Source organism: Pan paniscus, chromosome 16, assembly GCF_029289425.2.
Source record: "Pan paniscus chromosome 16, NHGRI_mPanPan1-v2.0_pri, whole genome shotgun sequence".
Lineage (NCBI taxonomy): Eukaryota > Metazoa > Chordata > Mammalia > Primates > Hominidae > Pan > Pan paniscus.
In genome coordinates, this window is record NC_073265.2 from 62,575,809 (window position 1) to 62,599,459 (window position 23,651).

The window sequence follows — 23,651 nt, forward strand, 5'->3', positions numbered from 1 at the left end:
ACAGAGCTGCTGGAGAGACAGTATAATATGGTGGGAGGAGGGATGGGCCTGAAGTCAGGGTTCGATTCCTGCTCCATGGTTTACTAGCAAGTCACTTTACCATGCCACACCTCAGTTTTCTTATCTGCTCAATGAGGATAACCACAGTACCTGACTAGCAGCACTGTCATAAGGAGGAAATCAATTGATTTCTGTCAAATGCTCTGACCTATGCCCAGCTACGTTATGAAGTGAGTAAATAAATCATCAAAATCAATAAATTTGCAGGAAAGAGGTAAGAGGGAGGATCAAATCTCCCAGAGAAGAGCCAGAGCAAAACATCTGCTGGGAGTGGGATCACAGAGGAGCCTGTAATAGACCCAGGAAAGCCAGTAGCAGGAGGCAAGCGCTACAGAGTCCCTCCAGCCATCAGATGACAGACCTATTTGCCTCAGTACACAGATGCCCTCACCTCCAGAGACTCATGGTCTGGTCAGAGCACAAGGCTTGGATAGAAGGCAATTGGCAGTGGTGTAAGAAACCATCCCTATGAGCCCAGGTATCCGTAAAAAGCCCAGGTATCCATAAAAATGGGATCCCGGTGGCCTAGAAGGGTGAGGCCGGGAAACTGCTTCTGGAGGAGGTGAGAGGAGTTGGGTTTTGGGAACTGCCGTTGGCTTCTGGACTACCTTTCCTTACTCCTTGCCAGATGCTTGCACAGGTCTCCGAAAGCCAGGCCCTGCCAGAGCTAGATATGACGTTCAGCACCACGGACAGCGCCCAGCACACCTGCCAGCCGCGTTCCAGTGGGTTTAGCCAGGGGAAGGTGGCAACAGCTTCTACACTGGCATCCTCAGCTTGCTGGCCCCTCTACATTTCCAATCCTGCTGGTCGAAGCATCTCAAGTGATGCCTTAATATCTCTGAGCATTTTTACTGGGGGCTCCTTGGTGACTGAAAAGTCTTTATTCATAAAGACCCCAAAACACTTCACATGTATAGAGCACTTACTTGGGTTTTCCATGCATTACTTCATTTATCCCTCACACCAGCACTGTGGCTGCTGTTATTTTACAGATGATGATCTTGAGGCTGACAGAGAAGTGTCTGCCCTAGACTACACAGCTAGTGAGGGACAGACACAAGATTAGAAGAAGTCTCTGGGACTCCAGAGTTTGAGTTCTTGGGGTTGTGGGTACCCTAGAGGGATGTGGGAGGCAGATATGCCTTTCTGACACCTTTACATCACGGTGGAAAGGCAGCCTACCACAGCAGGTGTGGCCCCTGCCCCAGAGAAAAAAGAGAAGAGAAGACTGCAAAGAGGATTTGGGGGGCCCATGCTCCTGATGCTAGGGCTGTCTGAGGTAGAAGAAGTAGCACACCTCTCAAGTGCTGAAGGCACCCTGGCCATCAGCAATCACTCGGTCACGGTCACACATGTCCTATAGAAGGGAAAATGAAGGCTCACAAAGGAAGGAAGAGTAACATTTCCAAAGCCTCAAGCTGGATGCCCAATGCTCCCTTATCACCTGGCCACCCCGAGAATCACTCGTGAATAAATCTCACAATCCAGGGTGTGAATCCATGGTGGTGGGTGTAATGCCCTGACAGGAAAGCAAGGGGCAGTCAGGCTCAGATATCCTGGAGTTGGCACGTGCCTGAATTAGGGGCCCTAGTCTCTCCAAATCCAGAGGATCCTCCTCCAGCCCAGTGCCCTTTAGGTTAACAGGAGTCCTGGCCAGCAAGACACCAACTGGGCTCTGGGAGCCCCAGCAGCCCCAGGCTTCCAGACCTGTCTTATCTCAATCCTTACTTCCTACCTGGGCCAATGGGTCCACCCAGGCAGGCAGGTGGCCTCTCAGCAGGAAGAGGCAACTTATAGGCTGACACTGGAGGGGCAGGTCCCATATGCAGAAAGAATGGGGGATGGCAAAAAGCCAAGCAGCCCATTACACCGATATCTGGAAATTTCATGTTTTGGTGTGAGAGGAAGTTCATAGCCTCAAGGGAGCTGAGGAAGACATGACAGGAGGTGGCTGATCCTGAACTCAGGGACTCAAGGACAAGACTAAGGGCCCTCTCCTTCCCTGGAGGCCAAAGAGGATGGGAACGGTGACAGAATGGAAGTAGGAAAAGTGGAGGTCCCAGCTAGGGATGACCTCCTTCAACCTCTTCTTGTCCACACACACCCATGCTTGCCTTTGAGGACATATGCACATATATACATGCATGCACATGTGCACATGCACAGACACGAACATGCGTGCACACACGCACACACACATGCACACCCACATGCAATACCATGAATACATTTTTTGTAAACACGCTCTTGCCTTTTGCCCTCCTACATGCATCCATTTTTACACATGCATACTTTCTTGCATACATTTTGGCACAAATGATATCCACTGGGAATCCTGTCAGCTGGAAGAAGAATGTCATTGTTTTGTCATTAAAATATTTTCCACCTTTCAAGCTAGCTCTTCAACTCTGACCACTGAAGCCTCTGCACAGCCTGAGTCTTGGTTTTAGCTCCTAAAACACCATGGGTTCATGGAGGACAGGGACCTTGTTTCAGACACCCATGTCCCTGCAGTACTGACTGTAGCCCGTGGGTCTCCACGCTTTCTCCCAGGTGAGCAGCACACTCAGTGCCCCATCTGTTACCCTCTCCAACTTTGCAGACAGCTCCCACTCAGTGCCACTCCCAGCACCAGACCTGCATTCTTACCTGCCTGCAAAATGCATCCACCTGGAGGGCCTGCTGTCTCCTACAGCCAACGACTCCAGAGCTGAACTCAGCATCATCCTCCTCAAAGCTGAATGGCACAGTTTGCATTTCAATAATCTAGGCTCAAAACCTCCCAGCCATCCCTTACTGCTGCCTCTTACCTCCCACCCACCCCTACAGCAACACCCCCAGCAGTCACCATGTCTAGTCTAGCTGCTTCCATGATGGCTTCTGCATCTGTCTCTCACCTGGACCCTTGCCCCACCACCTCCTTCCTGGTCTCCAGCCTCCATTCTCCTTCTCTCCAACTCATATGCCCTCTGGGTTTTCTTTCCCATTCCCTTGGTTTTCCAGACCCAGCAAAGATCCTGACACTGAAAACAGTGAGAATGGAGGAGGATGGCAGTCAATACTTTTTGGACACTTACCATTTGCCAGGCACTAATCTGAGTACCTTATCTGGACTACTTTATTTAATCTTCATTAAAAAAAACCCCTATGAGGTAGATACTACGATTATGCCCATTTTACAGATGAGGAGACTGAGGTACAAGGAGTTGAGAGATTTGCCATATATGGTGGGCCAAGTATTCAAACCCAAAGAGTCTGACTCCAGAGGCCTGCTTTCTAACCACTCCACAGAAATATCAATCTGGCTGGTGGTATTTTATTACTCCCAAACTCTGTCCCTCCCCAAGCTCCTTGTCTCCCTCCCAGCTCTCTCTCCTGTGCTCTCTTCCATGGCACCTGCATCCTTAACTTCTTCACTCCCAGACCCCACTGCCTCCCTGCTTAAGTGAACCCTAGTTGTGTCCTAAGGACATCACTCTTCCAAATCCCTCATACCTCAGAGTCAGGGGTGAGTCAGCATCCTCCCCTCTCCCTACTGCTGCTACCTCCTGCCTGTGGCAGAAATGTCTACAAGATCTTTTGGGTATCCTTGTCATTTGCTGGCCATCCTTCCAGCACCCATCTGCCATCCTCAAGGACTTTGGCAATGCTGGCACCTGGGTCACAACCTCCCATTCCACTCCAAATCCTGTGATCGTCCTGGGTGACTTCTACTCCATATCATTGACCCAGACAACACCTTGGCCTCTTGGTAGCTTGCCACCCTGACTCTAACAATCCCACCTCAATGGTCCATTCCAAAGCACACACTTGACCACGTCACCACCTCCAGGTGCTGCATCTCTGCAGTCCTCTTGTACACCCTGCCCTTCTTTCCTGCCGGCTCTTCTATTCAGTTGCGCTGCACCTGTTTTTCAGAGTCCTGGGAATATCCAGTCCGCTGACTCCTCTGATCCTCTCATCAGAACCCTCCTACATCCTCCCAACCACCCTTCACCCCAGACACGATGGTCCAGCTCATTCGCCTCTCTAAAACCAACGCCTTTAACTCCCATGCCCCTCCTCCTGGCACCGTCATGAAATCCCAGCCCCAGGCAAGGACCACCATCAACCCTTTTCATGTTCACATGGGAGCTGTGTAGAGAATCCCACAACCTCAGACCAGTCCTACTAAATATCCAAGTTTCTTAGCTCCTCGTGCCTCAATGTCATCATCATGGCCTCATTCACAGCCCTCATCTCTGTCCCCTGATCCTTCCAGGAGAACCTAGTAAACTTTCCTGCCCATTCCCCATAGCTGGTAGTTCAAATTAATTCCTCTCTCCTCAAAGCTCTGAAACCACCACTTTTTCTCTCAGAGTCAGTAGATAATACCACTTTCTACGTCACAGAGAAAAGCAAAGCCGCCAGTGTCCCCTTCCTCTTTCTGCCACCTTGAAGCATCTCCCCAATCCCATCTCCTCTTCCCAGTCACAGGGAAATCAGCAGCTCTTGTACCTGCCCTTTTGATACCATCCCCATTTTCCTCCCCAGGGACCTTAATCTACAGAAGATTCCCTCTCTCTTCCATCTGTCTCTCTCCACTGATCCTTTCCCATCAGCTTTTCCTTTTAAGCTCTCTAAACTTAAAAAAAAATCCCTCCCTGAACCCCTGCTGTCTTATCTCTTACCAAGCTCCTTGAAGGAGGTGTCACCGTCCCCACACTCTCGCTTTCGTGCCCCTCACCCAGCGCTCCTCTCCACTCCACTTGATCTTAGCCAAAAGGCGGAGAAGCGATGCTGCTCTCCACTCCTCAGCACGTCACCAATATGCACCCTGCTGCTAAATCCAATGGTCACTTTCCAGTCCATTTCCTCCCTGGCCTTTAGCATCATCTGGCCCTGTAGACCATTCTTACCTGCAGACAGTCTCCTCCTTGGCTTCCAAGGTGGCCCACTCCACTGACTTTTCTCTGTTCTCACTGCCTCTCCTTTCCCTTCCCTTGAACGGCCTCCTTTCCCTCGGCATGACCTTTCCATGTTTTTGCTCCTTGGGGCCCTCATCTCTTCCCACTCTATGCACACTTTCCAGGTGATTTCACCGACTCCCATGGCCTTGTTATTCTGCTGCCTTGTAAACCATACCCCTCTCTTGAACTCTAAACCCATGCATCCACTTGCTGACTACATGTCTACAACTGGATGTCCCATGGGAACCTCACCCTTGCCATATTCAGACAGAGCTTCACAGCTTCCTCCACACTCTTGTGCTCCCAGAAAATGGTACCACCAGGCATCCAAAAGTATATCCCAGAAACCTCAGAGTTATCCTCAACTCTTCTATCTCCCTTGCCTTCCAACACTTCATCACACTGGATCCAATGTGTCCCATCAACCCACCATGGGGACTACTCCAACAGCTTCCCAGCTGAGCTCCTGGCCAGTCCAGGACCTCACATACCTCAGGGTCAGGGCTGGGGCCAGCACCCTCCTCCAATCCACTCTCCACACTTTGCTAAGCCCCAAATCCTTCTGCGCTTCCCATCACCTCTTAAGTGAAATCCAAATTCCTCACTGTTGTCCCCAAGGCCTTTCCTGGCCTGGACTCTGCCTCCTTCTCCTGCCTTGATGCTCCCCATTCCTCTCCTTGCACACTCTGCTGCAGACAGACTCAGCAGCCTTCGGTGTCCCCAGCGCATGGTGCTTTCTTTGCCTCTGGGCTTTCCTACATGCTGTCATCTCTGCCTGGAACTCTTCTCCCCACTTGTGCCCACCTACCCCCCTTGGTTCACAGGGGGCATCACTTCTCCTGGGAAGCCTTCTTTGTATCCTAGGAAATCCGGTTAACTGCCCCTCACAGGCGCTGCCCTGGCATAGTACTTATCATGTTATAAGAAACTGTGTGTGTGACAGTCTAACTTGCCATCACTGACTCTCTGAAGTCAGCACAGTACCTTTTATATGGTAGGTCCTCATAAATACGTGAATGGGTGGAAACATACGAATGAGTGGATGGGGGATGGGTGAACAGATGAGTGCATGCCATGCATGCCTCAGGAGTGCGTGCCAAAGGCTGAGTGGCAGGGAGCCCAGCAGAAGCCACATGATGCGGGCAGCCCTCAGAAACAGACTCCTTCCCACCAGGCTTCCACAAGCCTCCGACAATCAGGGAAGAACTTAGCACATCCAAACCCCCAAGACTCACAGCAACAGCCCTCAGCAGGTGGTCCCACCCAGTGCTGAGGATCATGGTGGAAAAGTGACAGAAAAAGAGCGGAGGCATTGAAAGTGGGGGAGAAGGCAGGTGAACAGACATGGGCCAGAAGAAACAGGGGGCCTGGGGTCTCTGACAGGATGGGATGAGAGAGAGCTGGTCAGGGGACCTTGTGGCTAAAGACTGCAACCAGGGCCCTGACTGCGTTTCCAGCCTGAGCTGTGCAGGCGGTGGGAGCAGAACCAACCACCCATAATAAGCCTCTCATTATGGGCACACCCCCTTGGCCCTCCTCTACCCCACCTCCACCACAGGGGATTTTAGAAGTTCTCCCTTCTTCCCAAATAGGCCTAGCAGTGAGACTCAGGAGCCCTGAGGAGGGGATGAAGGAGGCAACTCCACTGCTCTCCCGGAATCCCCTCCATTCCCCAACCGGACAGACCCAGGAGGAGTCTTAGGGCTTCCCCTACTGTGAGCTCCCCAAGGGCAGAAATGATTTCTCTTCCTTTTCCAAGATGGGAACACACAGTTGGGCAAGGGATGGGGAGGAGTCTCAGTAACATTATCTTATTGTTAAATGGATGGATGGACAGATGGATGGATGGATGGATGGATGGATGGATGGATGGATGGATGGACGGATGGACGGACGGACGGAAGACTGTTGCCAGAAGAAGAAAAGACTGCCAAAGATAAAACAAAAAAAGAATTCACTAAATCATTAACATTGATGATTTCTAAGGGTGGGAATATATCGTGACTCTGAGTTTCTCCATTTCACCTTTCTACATTTTCCACCTTCCCCAAAACAGGCAGATATTACCTTTATAATCAGAAACATTCATCTACCTTTAAACAACGGCCAGCGCCCTGTGCTGTGAGGGTCCTCTAACATGTGTCAGGGGAAAGACACGACCCTGGTCCCCAGACGGCTCCTAAGTGGTCAGCAGAAATATGTGGCAAAGTCATTGCCGTGCCCGGGAGGTCAGGAAGAGAAGATGTTTTGGAGATCAATGATGAAGGTGGAGAGAGGGCGGTTGTCTGAAGAGCAGGTGTAATAGGCAAAGGAGGATAGCTTAACATCACACGCATGTCAGTCCATGACACAGACACGTGACACGCATGAGGCTGCCTTTCCTGCCTCCCCTCCTCACACCTTAATAACTGTTTGAAAGCACCTATTACTCCCCCTCCACACCCCCTATCTGTCTAGCTCCTCTTTACCATTCTCTGAGGCAGAGCCACTGTCACCCCCTTCACCATCCCATACCCTAGAAGGAGCTGCCTCTCTGGTGGTGGGGGAGTGTTTTGTCCCAGGGTGAGCAGGAGTCCTCCCTGCCTGTGTCCTGGGGCTGGCATCTTAGCCTCCCCCTGTACCCTCAGGGTTGAAATCACCTCCCACAGCCTTCTTGAGCCAGGCTGGGTGCTCAGCTCAGGTCTCTGGAGGGAAATATAGCCCCACCCACTGCCCAACCTTCCTGCCCAACCTCCCCTCACTGTTCTTCCCTGACCCCAGGGTCTCCCCACAATAGATAAATTGCTGTCTTCCTCCCACCCCCGCCTGGCCACTAGGGCTCTATTTTTAACCCACCTCAAAAACTCTGACTCAGAATCACAGGGCTCCCAGGTAAGCTGCTCCCTTGGCTGCCTAGGGCTGCCTCAGACACAGTCCGATTTAGAGCCAAGGGCATCTGGGGCTTGGTTTACAGGCGGGTTGTTTGGATTTGGGTGTACCTTTATTTTCCAATTTTTCTATGTTTATCAATATTTGAGGAACAAAGTTTGTTTCGTTTTGTTTTTCTTTAAACCCAATGATGACCCTTTACCCCTGCCTCTTCTAAGGTACCTCCCCATCCTGGGCTGAGGTCCTGCCTGTCATGATGCAATGAGAGCTGGCCTCAGCCTCTCCCCAAGAAGGTGAGCTGTGTGAGGGCGACAGCTAACCCAGTCTTCTCTTCTTGGCCTGCGATCCTTCAGCCATACAGCACGGCGCCCCTCACACTGGAATGTGCATACACATCACCTGGGGACTTTCTGAGCTGCAGACTTGGTGGACTTCAGTCGGCTGTGGGGTGGGGCCAACATCTGCACTGTTAACAAGCACCCAGGTGATGCTGAGACTGCTGGTGCAGGGACCACATTTCTGTGTGGCCAGGCTATTGTAGATGTGCGGTGGCTAGGTGCTCTGCTGTGAGGCCTTGGGCAAATCACTTAACCTCTCTGAGCCTGTTTTCTAATGTGCAGGATGAGAACATTAATCCCCACCTCACAGGAGTCTAGGAAGACCAAATGAGATAATATTTACAATATGCTATATGGCATAAATACTCAATTCAAGTGGGCCATTATCCCCATCATCATCATCCCCATCATCATCATCATCATCATTCTATGGCCATTAAGATGCAGGTCCTGGCCTGAGAGCTAGGAGGATCCTGAGGGACACAAATGGTCCCACCTCAAGAAGCCCTCAGTATAGAAGATGGACAGACCCACCCCACAGGGGAGCTGAAAATCCAGGCCAGCTCCATGGGCAGATGGGGCCATGAGCCAAGGGAAGGGAATAAGAGGGTTGATGCAGAATCTCTGACTCTGTATCCCTTAGGCTGGGGATGGCCAGAGGGGAGGAGAAATTCAGCCAGGCTTGCTCCAGAAAGGAGCAGGGGGCAGCATGCCCTGTTGGGTACTAAAGCCTCAAAGAGGATGCAGGCACCCAAGTAGGTCCATTGGTCAGGAGACAGCACTGTGGCTAGAGGCCAGGGGTTACAGGAAAGAGGCCCATGCTATGCGATGGAAGGTGTCTGGGTCAGGGGCCTGAGATTCTCAAGTTCTAGTCCTGTCCCTGTCTCTAACTTGCTGTGTGACCTTGAATAAGTCCCTTCCTCTCACTGTCTCTTCCTCAGTTTCCCCATTGGCACAACACGAGGATGGAGCTAGACATCTCTAAAGATATGCTGAGTTCCATGAATCTCTGCAGTGCAGAGGCTAAAGAGGTCAGCCAAGGGCAGCTGGCCAGATCGACAGCTCACTCACGGAAGAACGCGCATCTCAGGGAACCCTGACACCTCAGCTCCCAGCTCTGAAGAGAATGTGGGAGACATCCTGAATGCCAGCTTGAGAACTCAGGGCTCTTCCAGAGTACATGAGGGGCTGGGAAAGTTATAGAGGAAGAGAATTCCTTGAGAAAGGGACTGCAACCGCACCTTCTCAACAGCACAGTGAGAACAGGCCTGGGCAAAAGAAATATTTTGAGATGAAAACCCATTGTTTATCTGATGGGCTAATTCCTCCTCTGCAGACACTATGTTGCATATGCAGAAACACACCAGTGAACATGTACATGCACACACACACACACCGCCAAACTGCACAGCAGGGGACATCTGCTCCGCAGTGCTCCAAGTTGCCCGGATGCATGTTCCCTCAGGCCAGGGCCTAACCTCTCTGTGCTTCACCCAGTGGACAAGACCACTGGGGAAGATGGGGGAGGTAACAAGCAGTTGGAGAACCTCTCAGTCAAGCTTACAAGAATCAAAGAAGGCTCCAACACCACTCCCCCAGGAACCTTCTGTCCTCCCACTCAGGAGATTGGAGCAAAAATAGAACATTGTTGTGGAGTAGCACGGGAGCACACCCTCTGGGGAAATTAGGTGGGAGAGCTCACCTGCTCACACAGGAAGGCACTGCCAGCAGCGGGAGGAAACAGGCTTGAGGGGCAACACGAAGCACTGGAAATGGATTTGGGGCAGAACGTCTTTGTTTTTTGCTTTTTTTTTTTTTTTTTTTTTGAGATAGGGTCTCTGTAGCCCAGGCTGGAGTGTGGTGGTGCAATCTTGGCTCACTGCAGCCTTGACCTCCCTGGGCTCAAGCCACCCTCCTGCTTGAGCCTCTGGAGTGGCTGGGACTACAGGCACACACTACCATGCCCAGCTAATTTTTCTTTCTTTTCTTTTTTTTTTTTTTTTTTTTTTTGTAGAGGTAGGGTCTCTCCATGTTGCCCAGGCTGGTCTTTAACTCCTGGGCTCGAGTGATCCTCCTGCCTCAGCCTCCAAAAATGCTGGGATTACAGGAGTGAGCCACAGTGCCTGACCCGGGGCAGAACTTCTTAAGGCAGGCAGCATTGGTCATAGAAGGGGCTAACAAGGAGGCCATAGGAAGGCTTCCCTATAAAGAGTAGCTAAATACTGACTCTGCAAGGGTCTACACCATCCCTTTTTGATGGGATGGAGCTTGGGGCCAAACAACAAGGATTCTCTGGGGCATCTGGGGACACAGAGCTGGAGGGAACGTGCTGCCTTCTCTCCAGGAAAACACAGTCTAACAAGGAAGGTGAGTGGGGCCATGTTCTCTGAGGTCCCTTCTGGCCTCAGAATTTTATGATTTTGACTCCTCACAACCCACAAGGAAAAAAAAGGTATAAAAGCTCCCTGGAGAGGGAGGCCTATTACCAATGGGGTTGGATATTGGGCTAAGAAGGCAGGATTTTACCCTAAGCTCTGGGGAGCCACCGTAGGACTAAGGCAAATGCAGAGCAATCAGAGAACTGCAGGCTGTTAGTGCAGATGGGGGCTTGGGGATGCCCAGCTCATTGGCTCCCAAAGTGATGGAGGCAGAATCACCTGGGTGCTTCCTAAAACTCTACCTGCCCGGCCTCACCCAGGGAGCCCAAACATCCATGATCACATAAGCACCCAGATGACTCTTCAGCGGCTGCCAATTCAGGCTTTGGGATCTTGCTAACACCCAACCCCTCTCTGGTCCCATTTTCAGAGGAGGAAAGCAAGACTCAGAGAGGTGAGGCCTCAGTTAAGTCCACACAGCTGGGCAGCACAGAGCCAAGTCTTCTACTAGTAGGATTCATAGGCTTGTCCCCTAGACTCTGTCCCCAGGAGCTACAGAGCAACCCAACAGGATGATGATGCCCCAGAGCCTCTGGGACACGTTGAACAGCTTTTCCTGTTTCCTTCCTCTGCCAATCCCAGAGTAGATGATCCTGCTGGCCTGTCCCACAGGGCCCCTCCACCCACAGTCATCTAGTGTGCCCTGCAGTCTGCATGGGTCCTCACACTCTGAGCTCTTCTGAGGCCAGGTCTGAGCTTCCAGGAGGGGACTGCTCCCTAGGAGGGGAGGCTGGGAGGAGAGCATGGTTGAGGCCCTTTCCCAGATGGCATTTCAGTTCATTTTCATTAAGCTCCTGCTGCATCACTTCCCGGGAAGGATGCCCCGGAAACAAAGAAAAGAAAGCCTGGCCTCCATCCACGGAGGCCATGACCTAATGGAGGGAGGGCCTTCAAGAGGCCTCACCAATATGATACAGCGTGCCAGGAAGACCCCCAGCCCCGCTCCCCAGGACAAGGGCCGACAAAGCCTCCACAAAACAAGGCCCCTAGGTAAGAGATCTTCCACGTGTCCCTGGCCCCCAGGGACTGCAGAACTCTAGGATCATGACTGGCTGGACCTCGGTGACAGAGCCAGAAAGAGGGAGGGAGATTCTCAAAAGCTCTACTGGTCGGCAGCGCTGTCCCTGCCCTGCTGGCTCTATTTGTGCTAATGGGGTCAGGATTCAGGACTCAATACCTATTTGGCCAATTAGCTCTGCTCTCTTCAGCCTCATACTGAGGCCCGACCCTGGACACTGAGAGAGGAGAGGAGCTTGCTGAGGTCACCCAGCAGAACAGGATGAGGGTCAGGAGGGGAAGCTGAGGGTGGGAGGGGTGGGCAGTTCTGGGCAGGCTGGCTCAAGATGGAGGACCCAGGGCTCTGGGGCGGGCCGGCCCCCACACTGCAGGAAGCCAGGCCCCAGGGGCAGTCTCCCCTGCTGGACCAAGTTTCTTCTAAAAGGTGCTAATGGCATGAACGGGACCTGTGGACCTGAGGGTCTTTCCTGTCTTTGGGGAAAGGAACAAGTGCCCTCACATCCTCTGAAGATACTGGAGGTGGGAGAAGCCCATGGCTGACTTTGGCATACAGTGGCTGGGGACTCACATTAATCATTAACAGGGGCTGCTCTAGCCTCCAACGGGGAACTGCAGGGTAATTACTTCTGGGCTCCAGGCCACACGCTCAGTGACATTATTGCAGGCAACACCTGCCTTCTGGGCCTAGTAAGGCAGGAGAAGCAAGTCTTCTCAAAGGCTGTGCACCTAGGACCAGGGTGCACACATACACACTGGCAAACACACCACACGTACTCAGATGGCAGCACAGGCAGCCCGCTCAGAGTCCTCAAGGGTGAAGGGCAGGGACTAAGGAGTACAGGTTAAAGGAGGCAGGTTCTGAATAAGCAGCCCCCAGCACCTGCCAACACCCACCCCAGCCAGGCGGCCCTTAGCTTAAGCTTCCAAGAAAGTGCACAGAGTGGTTCTCTCTTTCCTTCAGATCCAGCTCAGAGTCACTTCCTCCAGGATGCCTTCCCTGATCATCAATCCATATTGATCTACTGCTCATCTGCCCTCCCATGAACCAGAAGTGGAACCCTACTCTCCATTTTGCCACCTCCAGCACCCTTAATAGTGAAAGCAGTCTTGGAATGGGTGATATGGTATTCTGGAGGGCATGACTCCCTTAGCTTGCCTCTCTCCAAGCCCAGAGGATAATGTATTAGCCAGCCCCCATTATGTATTAATTTCTGAAAGCCTCGTTCACGCAGACATAACACATCCATCCACACAGATAAATGCTTAGACAGACACAAAATCATCAGCAGCCAATTATCAGGCCCCCACAGCTGCCGTGATCAGACCTGGAGGCCCCGCTGCTTGCTCTGCAATTTGTGGTAGCCCAGAGCTGGGGGAGCAGTGGGTGGAGGGAGTCCCCCTATCCAGCCGGCACGGCTCGAGGTCCAGCCCTGACCCTGAGGGCACCTGAGCTTGCTGCCTGGCTGAGAACACCAAACACCAGCCCCAAACGATGAGAGAGCAGAGTTGGGTGGGGAGCTGTCACGTGTGAGATTTGGTGGCTCTGGCGTCGGCAGTGGTGGCTCTGTTGTTTATTTATAATTTGTACTTTACCTCCCAGAGAGGACCAGAGGCAGCTGGCTCAGATACTAAGAGGTGTAGGAGCTCAGGGAACTTAGGGAGAGCTTCCTAAAGGGGGGCGGGGCACGAAGGTAGAGTCCCGAGCCTTGGTACCTCAGCAAGGGCACCGAAATTGGCTCAAAGGCTTTGCACAAGGATGCCAGTTCCTGACCCTAGACCAAACCCTTCCCTTGGCCACAGACTTAGCCCTGACCCCAGCCACGGACTGAACCCCAATCCTGGTTACACACTGAGATCCGACCATTGTCAGAAGCTGAGTTCTAGCCATGGTCACAGAATAAGCCCTGATTCTGGTCACACACTGAGTCCTAAACCACAGATCAACCCCACTTCTTGACTTTTCTGAAGTCTATCATGAATAGATCACGTGACCATTTCTCTGGTGGATCAGAGAAAGATACCACTGGACACTTGCCCCTTCTCCTCTGAACCCCAATCACCGCCATCCATGAACAGGGGCATTAATGGCACCCGGATATGGTCCCCAAACCCCAAAGGTCTCTAGCAGTCAGGACCTGCCCAGGAAGAGGAGGTGAGCTGGCATCCCAGCCCAGCATCCTCAGAAACAGCATCCCCAGATCTGGGGTCAGGACAGCATGTCCCAGCCACCAGACTCTGCATCTTCAGAAAGGGGAAGACTCCCTTCTCATGGGAGCAGCTTAATTTTGATGGGATCCTGAAAATATCTATCATCCCAGAAAGATATGTATGAAGCTAGAGTGACAAGAAAAAGCTCCAACTGATAGGACCATTCAGGAAAGGCCTTCCCTGTGAACCCTCTGGCTGGGAAGCTGGGGGTGGATTTAAGCTTGAAGACCTTTGCAGACAAGACGTTACACAACCCACTTGGTCTCTGGTTTCGCCTCTGACATACTCTGTGACCTTGAGCCAGTTGCTCCCCATCTTTGCTCCTCTACTCCCCATCTATGAAACAAAGGCTCCAGGCCAGGGGCTTGCTAAGGCCTCTCCAGATCTGATATTCTGACACCTGATCGATTTTCTGTGCCTGCTGACTATCCCTTTCTGAGCCCCTCCTCGATGTTTTAATTCTCAGGAGAATGTTTTCTTGAACTACTTGTGTAATTAAATTTTTTAAACACTAACATAAAAGAAGGAGGAATGTCAAATTCCAGTTCTGATATTCATGGCTGCATGATTTGGGGGACCTCTCTCTCTCTCTCTCCTTTCCTCGTCGGAGGCTTATCTGTAAGTTGGGGATATAAAACTATTTGGAGGCCATCGTGAAGAATAAATGAAATGGGAGATATAGAGCTTCTAGCACAGCCTGGCACATGGTAGGTGCTTTGTAAATGGTGGTTACTGATCTGTGAACCCACCTGGCTTTAGTCTCTGTTGATTTGAGTCTAGGGCTGTAAACTCCGAAGCCTACAGGGGTCAGGCAGCTAAATGGCATGAATGACGTGGCTGGGTGTAAGACAGTGGCCTTAGCGACAGCTGGGGACCTGCACAACTGCAGAGCAAAAGCCAATGTAAAGGAGGCAGCCTCTAGTGTCTCCTTCAGCTCCCCACTGTGGAGTGGGAATGTGGGGCCAGGGCTGCCAGGGTTTCCAGTTTTTCAAGAGAAGCCCGAGAGCCATATTTTCATGTTGTATCTTTCCATTTAAAAACATTGGCTCAGATTTGTTATGACACACTATGCTGGCCAAACAGAGCACATCTGGGTGCTGTATGTGGTGCAAGGGATGCTGCTTGGCAACCTCTGATCGAAGTACTGCCCAGTCTTATCTTGAGCGCCCACGGTGACGGGGAGCTCACCACCTCTCTGTGCTGCCTCCCACCTCAGATCCGAGTGGGTGCTGATGGTACAGTGTCTCCCAGTGCCTTCCTAGCCCTTGGGACTGCAGACTTCTAGGGCCCTGGCAATGCCTCCTCAGTAAAGAAGCCTAGCTGGCAGAGAACATCCTCTCCAAAGCCAACACAATGCCCCTGCCCGCCCATGGCCCTCTCTGTCTGGGAAACGTGAATTCTTCAGCATCCCCTGGGCGAAAGCAAGACTGTCTGGCCGGCCTCAGTAGCCCTTCTATTAATTAGCAACTGGCAGTCGCAGCTTTGTAAGAGCCCTTGAGCCAAGTGAGTCTGTGCAGGAGCCGGCTGCCTCCTCGGTTCTAAGACAAGCCCCCAGGGGACTGGGGCTGGACCTTCTGCTCTGAGTGAATTCCTCCACGGTGGTCAGTGTTGTGGCAGGCACAACGGCCACTCAGGCTGCTATGACACTTGTCAGCCCCATCATTTGTATGGAAGCTAATGCCTTTCAGGGTAGGAAGGGGCAGGGAGAAGTGACAAGCAAGCCCAGCCCCCAGGGGAGGCTGCTGGCCATAGCCTGGGGCAGGGAAGGAGGATATAAGATTGGGAAGAAGGCCTGGATGCCTCTGTCCTCCTCTCAGCTGGCCCCTGTCAGAGCCACTGGCTCCCCTGCTCAGTCACCTCTGCGCTCATACCGACATCTGCTCCTTTCCAGAAATCTCATTGCAATGCAGCAGTCACAGTACTCCCTGTGCCTTCTCCCCAGCCAGGCCCACCCCTCTGGCCCTTTGGATGGGAGAAAAGCTGCAAAAGTGGTGGGACAGGATGGATTAATGAGGGTCCTCTGACCACCCAGCTTCTTCCTGTTCACACCCATCCCAAAAGCCAGCATGCAGGACCAGCAGCGTCCAAGCAGCAGTGCAGGAAAGGAGGAAGAGCAAGCTATGAATCCCACATCCCCACACTGGCAGGCAGACCTCTGTGACTTGGCTCAGCCCAGTTCACAGACTTCACCCTGCCATGCTGAGCTTGGGGATAGAGGCCACAGGCTCTGAGGCCAAAGAGATAAAACGGACCTCTGCCCTCAGGGAGCTCAGTTTGGGAGCTTGGGCTAAGCATGGAACAAGCGCATGAACAGTAACCTCAATACTCCAAGCATGGTCCTGGTCTGGACACCAGCCACATTAGCAATCTTTGGGCGCTTAATGAGAAATACAGCATCTCAGGCCCCATCCAGACCTACTGAATCAGAATCTGTATTGAACAAGATCGCCGGGTGAGTCGGATGACATTACAGCAGGACAAGCTGCATTGTAACAAACACAGAGCTCCGTCCAAATGCCACAAGGTGGTCAGCCAGGAAGAGATGGATGGTGGCCAGGGTGGCCTGAGAGAGCATCCCACAAGGCCCTGGGGACACTGGGCCCTAAAGCATGGGAGAGGAGGGTGGATGGACAGGGAGACAGGTCAGCACAGTTGGAAACTCCCTATGTGAGGCAGGCAGCTACCTGGCAGCCCAAAACCCTCGAAGCTCACAGCAGCTAAGGGAACCAGTGTGGGAGGGCCAAGCAGGGGAGAAGGTAACCCCCATCCTTATCATGTAGCCACCAGACCAGGAACTTGAGCCTTGCAGCAGGGAGAACCTGGAGCCGAGGCCTCTCTAGCCAGGCAGTATGGGGATCCTGGCCCTCTGCCCCTATCGGGTTTTTGTGCATCCAGCATCCTGGAAGCACCTCGGTCCTGAGCTCCAGCAGCCCCTGCCTTGTCAGGTGGGACACATCTCATCCCCAGAGAGAGCCCTGCTGCCCACTGTGCCAGCTGACAGCACAGCCCAGGCAGCTCACCTTGGAATTCCCCTCTGCAACTAGGCACCCTTCCCCCTCCAACACAGCCTGCGGCTCCTTTCCGCCTGGCTTTGCACACTGAGAGTCCTAACAACATTCCTGGGTAATGGCCCCAGGAAAGCCCAGCAAAGAAGGGGCCTCGGAACCCCCAGACCCAGAGTCAGGCTGCTGCCTCTTCCTCCTTGCCACCTCCTGCCAGAACAGTCCTTTCCAGGATTCAAAGTGAGAAAGGTGGGAGCGGGTAGGACTGAGGAAATAGAAAAGAAACCAGTCCCCAGGCAGAACCCCTTTCCCCCCCTCAGGCATCTAACTCTGAGCCCTGTTTTTGTTTCCATCCTGCTGGCAATGGGAGGCCCAAGCCCCAGATTGCAGAGGGACCCCCACTGCCAGGCTCCAGAGAAGGTGAGTGTCTGCCTCTCACCAGGCCCAGGCTCTCTTCTGGGATGGCCTAGAGAGGGGTTCACAACCTTGAGCTCCCAGATGGTCCTCAACTTAGGGGGCCACAGACACCAGAAATTAAGTGCCACACTCTATGTGTCTGGACACCCAGGTATCCTTCTGGATGGAGTAAAATGTCTGACCCCAAGAAGGTTCACAACCCCTGCTTCAGCCAAGGACAGAGGCCCTTGTGATCTTCCCAAAACCAAGGAAAGGAAGTTGTGAGGACAGGGGAGGTGTGGTTCACAACAGCATCACGGCTCCTCTGACAGCTCACTGCAGCTTCTCACCTCGGCGGGGCGACCACAGTTATACAATTTGTGCTTGACATGGCAACAGGCAACAAGATTCCCATTTTCTAAATGGGAAAACTGGGGCTCAAATAAGGCTCATAACCCACACAGGGCTCCACAGCAGTCAGGGTTGGGGAGGTGATGGGAGGTGAGTAATGGCAGTGACTGGGTGCCAGTGACCAGCAGCAGGAAGTCAGCTCAGGACACCCCTGGGACCTGCTAGGCCACTGGCCCAGTTTCCAAGATTTTGGAGCCCAGCTCTTTCTGCCCCAAGGAAAGGACACTTTAAGCACCCCCGTCTTCCCTTCCTCATGGCTTCAGGAGGCTCAGTCTAGGAGAGGGTAGGGACAGGGGGATGAGAAAGGCCAAGCTTCTGCCTGCCTCCATTATTAAGGCTGAGCCAGCTTTGGGGGCGCAGCAGCAATCCCAGAACTGACGTTCCACACAGGGACTTCCCCACCAGCTTCCACATCCACCCACACAGCCCCCAGACACCCACTCAGACAGACACCTAGATACACACACCCAGGCTGACTCCCTGAGCCTGACCAGCTTCCAGGAACACAACCAGCTACATCTGCACTTGGGGTTCCATTTCTTTTCTCTCCTCTTAGAAAAACAAGATTATCCAGTACCTATGTTTTTTGTTGTTGTTGTTTTTCCAGGTTCTCCGGGACACAGCTTGTGTGGAAGGAAGGACCCATCCAGGACCCAAGAGCCCAGCCAGCCTCGGGGAGGAGCCCGGGGAGCTATGTCCTGAGGGGCTGCAGCATCCTGGCCTCTTCCCTTAACACACCACAAATACAAGTTTCAAAAGGCAGATGGGGAGTTGGAGGGGAGGGGAAGCCAGAAAAGCCCAGGGAGCCTGGGGAAGCCATGGCGGTGGCCAGGGCATGGTTTCTTTTCTATTAGGGGGTGGGATCGGGGGCAGGTAGAGTAATGAGAAGCAGAGGTAGCCCAGAAAAGCCTATGATTAGCCATGGCCCAGGTTATGCTGGTCCCTCAAAGCACAGCCCACCCTTGCCCTGGAAAAGGCACCCAGCCTTCCTCCCCCAGCAATGGGAGATGCCGGAAGCAGCCCATCACAGCCAGCCCTGAACTCCAAACCGCAAACTCAATCTATCATGGTTTGCTGGCAATTCTTTATTAAACCAATTCTGCTGGATCAATGCTTCCTGCCCGTCAAAATGATGAATAAATCCTCGACTAGCCTGAGCAATGCTTGCAGAAGCTCTTGCGAAGCCTGAGGTGGGCAATGGCGATTGGCTACACATAGAGGCCCAAGGCCAATGGCTAAAACTCTAGAGACCAAGGCTGGGGGTGCTGGTCGGGGTGCGGTGGGTTAGGTGGGGTTGAGTGGTGGGTTTTCTAAGCTTAGAAGAATTAGCTAGGCTCTTGCCTGTTTGACATTCTAAGGATGACATTAGCTGTTTTGGCCTAGAAGCAGGAAAGGTATGGCCACCGCTCCTCCAGACACACTCAGATGGTCTTTCTTGGATTTCTTTCCTTACACCCCACCCAGCTCCAGACAGCTACAAGGCTGTGCAAAGAGGACGTGCCACTTGCAGCTACCAGTCCCTGTTGCTTGTTGCACAAACCCAAATTCAAAGCCCACTCTGACCCTTTTCCTATTGCCCATTTCACAATTCTGCTGTATCCCCGCTTCCCTATCCCCACACCCTCTCCTGCAGCCATGTCCCAGGCAGCCTGCAGTTAGTGGGAGATTCTGCAGCAGGGGGACTGCGGACAGACATACCAGAATGGGGTAAGACCAGGAAGGGGAAAAGGATCCTATCTGATGAAATCAACCCAGTCCTCACTCTCCACCTTCTAAGGTAAGGGAGATAGGAAGGGCCAGGCCCAGCATTCAGAAGGTCCCCGGCCAATGCTTGCTGCTGAGGGAGGCTGGGCATGCCTGGGGTTGGCCTCTTGTAGGCTCCCCAGGCAATGGGCTTGGTGATGAGAACCCTGAACAGATGCTTTCTGACAACAAAAACAGCAGGGACCTGGGCAAGGGCGGGGAGGGCCCTTCAACAATCTCAAGGGGTTGGTACTGGAACTGCCTATCACCACCACTGAAGAGTTGAGAGACAGGAGGAAAAACCCAGGACACCCATGGGGGTGGAGGAGACATAGCTCCTGCTCACTCCTCTCTAGCTCGGCCCGGGATCCTCAGGGCCCAGTACTGGCCAGAGGCAAGCCCACTCTTCAGGAACCTGGCACTGGGAACCCAGACACCGTTCCTGATGGGAGGGTCCCACATTTGCTCACACAATTTAATGACTATGGCTGTCTGTTTAGCCTGCCCTCTGGTCTCCCTAGTCTTCTGGGAATGGGAACCCTGGAGATATTAGGGTTAGGAAGAGCAGTCTGTCAAAGGAAAAAAGGGGGGAGGGGCTCTGTTCACTACCTATTTTAAGCCACCGAGTGTTGTCTGACTGGTCATTCCCAGTGCGAGAAATCTCTCTCATTGGATGGAAAATGGCTTTGCTCTCATTACAAACCCAGCTTCCCTGGAGTTTGCCAAGAGGGCTCTGGGTTGGCAAAATGCTCATTTTTATAGGCAGGCAACTAAGGTAGGCAAGGAAGGGAGATAAGTAGGCGGCAGGGCCCAGAGAAAGAGAGAATGAGAGAATTAAACCCAGCTTGAAAAGTGTTTCCCAGACCTTCATCACAATCTCATGTATCACGAAAGCCCAGAGGGGCACTAGGGAACCTTAGGACCTTGACTTAGGTAAAGGCATCCCTGATCCCAACCCTAGAAACAACCAACAATCCCTCTTTTTGCACAAATATGCCCACAAGCTCCCAGTGGTATCTGCTGTTCAGTGGCATCCGACTCAAGTGATGTGGAAGGGGGCAGGGTCCCTCTCCCTGACTGGCGGTCATACCTTGTTTGGGGACCCACGAGTGGCCCATGAGAGACCAAGCAGATGCTGGAGCTTGGGTCTCTGGGGTATGGATGGGCCACTGGACAAGCATGGGGCACAGGACAGCTGCTCATCAGTCAGAACACCAGGCATCTTCACCCATCACTATGAGCAAGGTCATTCTGCCCTGCCGCTCTGGATGCCAGCTGCCCAGGGTGCCTGCTCTTGGCCCACCACTCAGCATGAGGAGCTGAGCTCAGGGTTACCGTGGGTGCAGGGGGTTTTCATCCCGGCCTGAGGCCCCAGTGACTTCGGTCCTCCAGGGACCCGGCCGCAGCTTCCCAGGGCACCAGAAAGCAGACATAAATGCCTGCTGTCAGTACCCAAGGAGCTGGCCCGTTGCTGAGAGGTCTGTCTCTCTTCATGGCCCTGCTCTGCAGGCTGAATGACCCGGAGCTGCCTCTAGGATGGCCATCCTGACTCTGCAGCCTTGAAGGGGGAGGAGGAATATGTGGCTTAAGGTGGCAGAGCCCTATCCTGGCTGCCGGCAGGGGTAGGCCAGGCTCAGAACACCTTTTCATTCTGTCTCCAATGCAGCCCAGACCCGAGAAGACGAGTGACTGAACCCAGAGGAAAGTTCCCCCAGCGCGGTGCAGGAGGGGGCCTGGGGGTGTCTCCGAGCCTAGAGGCGCCCTGCTTCTCTTGGAGCTCCCAGCGCAAGGCAGGAAAGTTAACTCCGGCTGGGAGGCAGGGTCAGGAGGAGGCATGCCTGCCACCGCGCAGGGCACCCACAGGATCATCGCTGTGGCCCCTTACCTGAAGTCACTGTAGGGGTGGATAATCCAAAATCCGGCCGACTTGACCCTCTCCTGTTCGCGCTCCACGGCTTTCTGGCTGCCGAACATCCTTAGGGAGAATTTGTTGACCCCGGGTTGGAGCATGGCCCCGAACTGGCGCTGCATGAAGCCAGCCTGGCCCAGGCGCACCTCGGCCTCCGGGAGGATCTGGTCGCCGGCAGCCGCGCCTCCCTCCACTTTGATAGCTGTGTCCACCGAGGGCTGCTCGCAGGAGGCGGAGGCCGGCTGCGCTGGCTGCTGGGGCGGCGGCGGCGAGGCTGCGGGCTGCGCCGAGGCGCCGGGGCGCTCGGGCTCGGCCGCCAGGCCTGGGGGCGTCCTGTCCTCGCCGGGGGACGCGTCGCCCTCGGCGATGAGCCGCCGCTCCTCCGCGGAGTCATGCAGGTGTCCGTGACTGCTGCCGCTCCCCGTGCCGCCGCTGCCGCCGCCCCGGCTGCCCAGCGAGGCCAGGCTCCCGCGGAAGCGCCTGCAGTCGCCGTTCGTGCTGGACTTGCCCGCGCCGCGGGCCGGCCCTTCGCTGTCCGCTGCCCCGAGGGCCGAGCTCCGGGACTCCGTGCCACCCGCGGCCGCCGAGGGGGAGGGCGAGGGCAGTGGCCGCAGCCGGATGCTCCTGCGGCTGGGGTCTTGGCGCCCCCCGGCCCCCTCCTCCTCGGCGTCCTCTTCCTCGTCCATGATCCACGCCTTGGCCCCCACCTGCTGCGGGAGGCTGTAGAGCCGCTTGCGCATGGACGGCGGCAGCTTGTCCATGGCGCCAGGGGCCGGGGTCGGACCGGGCCGGGGGCAGGAGCGCGGCGCCGCGGACGGGCTCCAGGTCCGCCCGCCGGTCAGTCCGCCCGTGGGGACGCGTCCTTCGCCACCGGCGTGGGGGCAGCCTCAGGCGCCCATGCTTGGGCAGGCTGCGCGCCGCGGGGAGGATCCTAGTCCCGCTCCGAGTCCCCGGGCTCGCCGCGCTACACCTCCTCCCGGGCCCGGCTGGGCGCGGGGACCCCGCGCTCCCTTCTTGCCTCCCTCCCTCCCTCTGGCGTTCAGGGGCGCGGCGCGCGGCCCGGCTCCAGGCGCCCCGCCCCCGCGGGGAACAATGGGCGCCGGCCGGAGAGGCTCTGCGGCCGCGGCGCTCGGGGAACCGCTCCGGAGTGCAGAGCGCACGGCCCGCGCGGGTCCCGGGCGTGCGTCCCGCGGGAGGGCTGGCTGTCCGTCTGTCTCGCCGCCCGGGCTTTGTGGCTGGCCACCCGCGAGCTCGCCTCGCCTCCTCTGCCCCGGCCCGTCCGGCCCGTCCCGGGGCTCCCGCCGCAACCGAGCGGAGCCCAGCGACCCGCCGGGCTTACATCAGCGGCCGCCTCCCCCGAAGCGCCCTCCGGCAGCGCTGGGGCTCCCGCGCCCCGGAATATTCATGAAGCCGCCGCAGCTCGCGGGTTGCCATAGGAGCGGCTCCAGCAGCCGGGCCTGCCTACCTGGGCTTCTTAAAGGGGCAGCGGCGCACGGGCCGGGGGCTGGAAAGGGGCGGGAGGCGGGCCTGGCAAGGGGCCCAGGTTAGACCCTCGCTAGACCTTCGGGGCCGGGGTGAGAGGTATCCACACTGCTGCGCCCTTAAATCTCTTTCCTGGGCTAAGCTGGGAGTGCGCCCCAAGTCTGAAGCTCCGGCTTCAGTTGCGAATTCCCCATCCTAAGATTGAAGGGTGGGGGGTGGCTTCCCAATTTCTCCATCACCAAGCTCTGGGCTCGCCTTTCCCTGGCATTTTTGCCCCTCAGCTGGGTCTCCGACTTTCCTCTTGGGAGGCGACCGGGTTCGTCTGGATGCAGAGTCCCGGCCTTCCCGCAACCCGCCTGGAGAGGGGGCTTCCGGAAATGCGCCGCGTCGGGGAGGCTCCCAGGGTTTTCCTGTGACATGGGCAGGGTGCGAAACCCCGCGCCAGTCTTTCCCCTGCAAAGCCTCGCAGCAGCCAGGCAAGGAGGGCGTGGGGAAACAGGGAGACACGCACAGGGCGCGCGGGTGGGACCCAGCCCTTCGAGGTAAGACTTCGAGGAAATGCGCCGGCAACAGTGACGGATGCGAGATCCGAACGCCGACCTCCGCACGCGCCTCTCCCTCGGTAGTTCCGAGAAAGGGACAAGCCGGCTGCAGCGGGGAGCGGTTGGGCCGGCTCCTCGGACGCCCCAGCACTCTGGAACTGGCTTTGGAGCCCCTTCTCCCTGTGTTCCCATCCACATTATGACACCTACTATGTGGACCCACGCTGGGTGAGTTCCTGTTCCACCCAGTCCCCTACCTGCACCCCCAAGCAGCTGCACAGCCCC

At 54.9% G+C, this 23,651-nt stretch overlaps 1 protein-coding gene across 1 annotated transcript in view; it reads right to left on the minus strand.

Annotated features, from left to right (window-relative positions):
- The window catches only part of HCN4 (hyperpolarization activated cyclic nucleotide gated potassium channel 4), a 49,467-nt gene extending 26,347 nt beyond the window's left edge, over positions 1-23,120 (minus strand). The window contains exon 1 of the mRNA XM_034939102.3: positions 21,319-23,120. Coding sequence (XP_034794993.2) covers positions 21,319-22,103 — 785 coding nt within the window. The 5' untranslated portion in view covers positions 22,104-23,120. The remainder of the gene's footprint in view (positions 1-21,318) is intronic.
- Between the last annotated feature and the right edge of the window lie 531 nt (positions 23,121-23,651).